Consider the following 5,338-nt stretch of genomic DNA (forward strand, 5'->3'; position numbering starts at 1 on the left):
ATTAAAAATAAGTGATTCCATGGCTATCCCCACTCAGGGGCAGTTGGGATGGCAAATGCCATTTCCCACACAACACTGCTTCAGTCCAGTTCAGTTCGGCTGTGGGAATGCTTACTAAGAAAAAGTAAAAGTTGATTCCATGGCTGTCACAGTTTTATTACCATGAAATAATTCATTTTTGACGTGTTGTATAATTTTGTAGTTTCGATTTTGCTCTCCTTCCACACGGAAAAAGTGAAATTTCCGACACCTACTTTAAAATGACTTTCAATTTTATGTTTGATCAATTATAATTATACCTTTTTTCTTTTTCTTTTTTTTTTTTAAATATCAATCCTACTATGAAAAACCAAAAATTTAGTAAATTTATCACCAGACGAAAATTTTTTTTTTTTTGGGGGGAAAAAAATTGAAAGGTAGAGGTTGTAAATCTGTATTTGAGTGGGGCAATTTCAAATGCCGTATCAACCCATACGTTAACATTCCGATACTAAACTACTATAAGTATTAAAATATTAACAAACAATATTTATTAAATGATATATATTGATATATTATTGATTAATATATTTATTTAATTTAAATTTAAATAAGTAAACTCATAATAAATAAATGAATAAAAAAATAAATCAATTAAAAATTATTATATTATATATTTATTAAATAATTTTGATAAATATTTTAATTTAGCTGATTAATTTTGTTTCTAACTTTTTGTGCCAAAAAGCGGCACATTTAATTTATTATTCGGGGGTTCTCCATGGATAACTAAGTACCGGAGCTTAACAACTATTATCCAAACATGTCATATTTTCTCAGTCCGCGTATGATAACCGAAAGTTCCTCCCAATCAATAAATTAACCAATAATTTGGTGCAATGATCAACTCAAACACATAGTGCTTAAGTAGGATCTCTATTTTGTAAGAAATGAAAAAAATGCAAGGAACGTCTGAATTTTTAATATAAAGAAGACATACATATTTTATACCAAACAAACATCTGTCAGCATAAGCAGCAATTTATATTCAATGTCATCAAATAAGGAGGACACAGCTTCTGAAGGAATAGTCTACAGCCATCTAATGTTGATATATATATATATATATATATATGTAGAGTAAGGCTAATATGGAAATTTTATAATTATAATATTATTTTTTTATTATTAATTTTTGAATTATATTAATTAAAATTTAAAATTTAAAAAGTGAATAAATATTAGATTAACAACAAATTAAAATCTTATTTTAAAAGAATTATGTTAAAATTTGATAATTAATAAATATAGATTTAAAACTTAATTATGAGTAGAATATAAAAGCTAAAAAAAGGAAAATCTGATAATAATTCTATAATAAATATCTGAAAATATTAAAAACTGCTTTTATTCTTTATTTTAAGACCAATTTTTAGTTTTAGAAAAATATGGCAAAAGACTTCTATTCTCAATTTAAGATTAGAACGGAAGACTAATAATTGCCAAAGAAAAAGAGAAAAAAAGAAAAAAGAAAAAAAAGTGCTATTAAATCTGTCTGGTGGTGCCAATAATTGAAGTAACATTTTTTCAAAACAAAAAAATGAAATTGCTTAATTGATATGGAGCGTGCCACACAATACACACCTTTAAGGCAGGAGATGGAGTGGGACTATTACCATTAATTTCTCAGACAGATACAACTAGTAGAAGCAAACTAGCACTAGCGGCATATAAATATACAATAATCATCTATTGACGACGTCGGGCAGCTTATGCCTTTAGCAATTCTAGATATACATATACCACTATCAATATCAGAGTACGAAACCACAAGAATTGAACTATGGGTTCCATAGAAGTAGCAAACCATAAGCCTCATGCTTTGTGCATTCCTTATCCAGTTCAAAGCCACATCAAGGCCATGCTTAAACTGGCAAAGCTCCTCCACCATAAAGGTTTTCATATAACCTTTGTTAACACCGAGTTCAACCACAATCGTTTCCTCAAATCTCTTGGTCCAAACTCGCTCGATGGCCTCCCAGACTTCAAGTTCGAAACCATTTCCGATGGCCTCCCTCTTTCGGACGCGGACACAACGCAAGACATCCCTTCTCTTTGCGATTCAATTAGAAAAAGCTTAATGCTGCCTCCATTTCGTCGACTCGTTATGAAACTCAATGACACCGGTGCAGGAAATAGTAATGATAGTCCTCCGGTGACTTGCATATTTTCTGACTGGGCCATGTTTTTCACCGTGGTTGCCGCTGAAGAGCTTGGCATTCCTTTCGTTATGTTGATTACTTTGGCTGCTTGTTCTTTCATGGGGCTCTGTCAGTATCCAGCTTTAGAGCAAAAAGGACTTGTCCCTCTGAAAGGTATTGGAAATATTGAATTAAGTTGGGTGATGTCATGCACTAGAATAAAATTTTTGCTATATATATATATATATATATGTGTATATATATATAATTTTTATCTCTAATGATCGTCATCACCGCCCAGGTTATGCTGATTATATGTTTATATTGAATGGTGCAGATCAGGACTGCTTAACAAATGGGTTTCTGGACACTGTTATAAATTGGATTCCAGGAATGATAGATATTCGACTAAAAGATCTTCCAACCTTTTTACGAACTACAGATCCCAACGACATCATGTTTAACTTCCTAAAAGAAGCAAGCGAGAAAGTTCATAAAGCTTCAGCAGTTATCATACACACTTTTGATGAACTGGAACAAGATGTTTTGAAAGCTCTCTCAGCTGCTATTCCTAATGTCTGTGCAATTGGCCCTTTTCAACTTCTTCTCAATCAATTACCAGAACAGTACATTTCCAAGCATTTAGGATACAGTCTTTGGAAGGAAGACACTAAGTGCCTCCAATGGCTGGATACAAAGGCAGCAAAGTCAGTAGTGTATGTGAATTTTGGGAGCATAACAGTTATGTCACAGCAACAACTAGTTGAGTTCGGTATGGGACTTGCAAATAGCAAGCAACCCTTTTTGTGGATAATTAGGCCTGATTTGGTTGTAGGCAAGTCAGCTGTTCTGCCACCTGAATTTGAAGACCAAGTTAAAGAAATAGGTCAAATAGCAAGTTGGTGTCCACAAGAACAAGTCCTCGGTCATCCATCAATTGGAGGGTTTTTAACACACTGTGGGTGGAATTCAATCCTGGAGAGTTTATCTGCTGGAGTGCCTATGCTTTGTTGGCCATTCTTCGCCGACCAGCAAACGAATTGCCGATATATTTGCGAAGAATGGGAGGTGGGAATGGAGATTGATAATGACGTGAAGAGAGATGAAGTAGAAAAGCTTGTGAGAGAGTTAATGGAGGGAAAGAAGGGTAAGAAAATGCAAAGCAAAGCTATGGAGTGGAAGAGACTGGCTGAAGAAGCTACTGGTCCACTGGGTTCTTCTTCCAAAAACTTTGATAGTTTGGTAAACAATATGGTTTTGAGAAAACAGTAAATGGAACAAGAAAAATATTGCTTTTTGTTGTGTGTTGAAATTTAATTTGGATGTTTTTAATTATTGGCTAATCAATGGTAGTGTCTTGAACGTTTGTGAAATTCTACTTCTTTGAGTGGTGTTTGTCTTAGATAATTGAATTAATGCAAAGAGCGCGCAAATTTTATTTTATTTTATTTTATTTTTTTATCCAACTACCATGATCTTCCCATTATGAATCTGGAGTGAAAGGCTTTACCTGGAAGCATCAATTACAATAATTCTAGATCTACTCACCAAATTGTTTGACACGCAGTCATATTATTTGACACATCTAAAATTTGATAAATAAATTTGATAGCTCTGGCTAGTATTGCGAGGTGGGTATAGTGTTTCAAACTCATGATTTCATGTACTTGGATATAATTAAGTCCACCCCACTTGATATCATTGCTTAGTTAATTGTTTAATCTATTTTTATTAAATTTTTCAAGTTAGCTATCATTTTAATCTTAAAATTTAATTGGACCAACCTATTTGTCAATGAAAAATCATACAAACTTATATCACTAATGATTAATTGAACTGTTTAGTTTTTAAATATTTTGACTTAAGAGAAAATTAAATTTTCATATTTAAAAAAATTAACAATTATGTTTGCTAACAAAAGAATCTTTGACATTACAAAATTGAAATATGACAATGAGATTAGCCTAGTGATATGCTTGTTACGTCCATTCTTCTGAAGTTAATTGTGAGTTCAAGTATAAATAACAATTTTTATGTGTTAACTTTTAAATGTATTGCTACATCTCATCTATATTTTATATTTAAATTCAAATAACAATTGATTTAATTATCAATGCATCCGATACAATATATAAAGTCATATAAAGTCAGTAATGAATTTTTTTTCTTTTTATTTTTATCAATAAAGATAGTATTGAGTTTGAATTTATGAATAAAAATAATATAAATTTTAAAAATTTAATATAGAAACTTTTAGACAAATCAAACTATAAGGATTATACTTTTTGTTTTATTAATCAAATCAAACTTAGTATCTAGTCCAACGGTTCGCCAATGAAGATGGAATATTACATTATATCAATTCAATGATCATCAAGTTAGGTAGCAAATTTTAATTTAAAATATTTAATTGTATTATTTTTTAATATTAAAACACTGTATTGATAATATGAAGTTAATTGTTAATAGTGCATGTTACATAGCAGTACGTATACAAGAGTGGAGTAGAAAATAAAGGGGAAAATTTGACCAACTTCTCAAGAGTAGTTATAAGAAATGATTTTTAATTAGTTGCTATTTTTTTATGGTAAATAATTATTTTAGTGTCTTTTTAGTGGCCATTGAACGTACCAAACTTATAAATCTTGACAAGATCTTTGTTATTTTGTTATGGCTGCTGTAGGAAATGAATGATTAGCAACCTTAAAAACCACATATTTTTTTACAGCTAACCATATATATATATATATATATACAGTCCGTGTATGGTGCGGACGGTCCTTATGCGAACCATAATATTGGTGACAGTTTTTCATAGTATTGGTGACGATTTTCTAAAAAACCGTCGTTAATACTATGAAAAACCATCACTAATACTGCAGTCCTCATGCGGACCATTCTCATCATAGGATTTCCATATATATATATATATATATCTTAAAGCTTGTCCTCCGCAATTCCTTGCTTTTTTTCAGAAATAAATCAAAGCTAGAAAAAAAAATCGAGGATATGATAATCTAGTGTTAAATCAAAAATCAAATCAAATCAATTATTGATATATATGTTTTTCTTTTCTGTTAACCTCTCATGGCCCCAAAATGTAGATATGAGGAACAAAAATAGATTTACCAAAAAGTAGGCAAAAGTAGGATAGCAAA

The 5,338-nt window shown here is 30.9% G+C and overlaps 1 protein-coding gene across 1 annotated transcript; it reads left to right on the forward strand.

Moving 5' to 3' along the window:
• Window positions 1-1,752: 1,752 nt before the first annotated feature.
• On the forward strand, window positions 1,753-3,478 carry LOC107416771 (7-deoxyloganetin glucosyltransferase). Its single transcript, XM_048472094.2, has 2 exons — window positions 1,753-2,354; window positions 2,518-3,478. The coding sequence occupies exons 1-2, from the start codon at window positions 1,823-1,825 to the stop codon at window positions 3,450-3,452; spliced, it is 1,467 nt and encodes a 488-aa protein (XP_048328051.2). The 5' UTR covers window positions 1,753-1,822; the 3' UTR covers window positions 3,453-3,478.
• Window positions 3,479-5,338: the final 1,860 nt, after the last annotated feature.

Source organism: Ziziphus jujuba, chromosome 4, assembly GCF_031755915.1.
Source record: "Ziziphus jujuba cultivar Dongzao chromosome 4, ASM3175591v1".
NCBI lineage: Eukaryota > Viridiplantae > Streptophyta > Magnoliopsida > Rosales > Rhamnaceae > Ziziphus > Ziziphus jujuba.

What these genes read in the sequence shown, in the direction of transcription:
- LOC107416771 (XM_048472094.2), top strand. Translation starts at nt 1,823, where the DNA reads ATGGGTTCCATAGAAGTAGCAAACCATAAGCCTCATGCTTTGTGCATT. An exon ending in AGGACTTGTCCCTCTGAAAG is followed by an intron (nt 2,355 to 2,517) that starts GTATTGGAAATA and finishes TGAATGGTGCAG; the next exon opens with ATCAGGACTGCTTAACAAAT.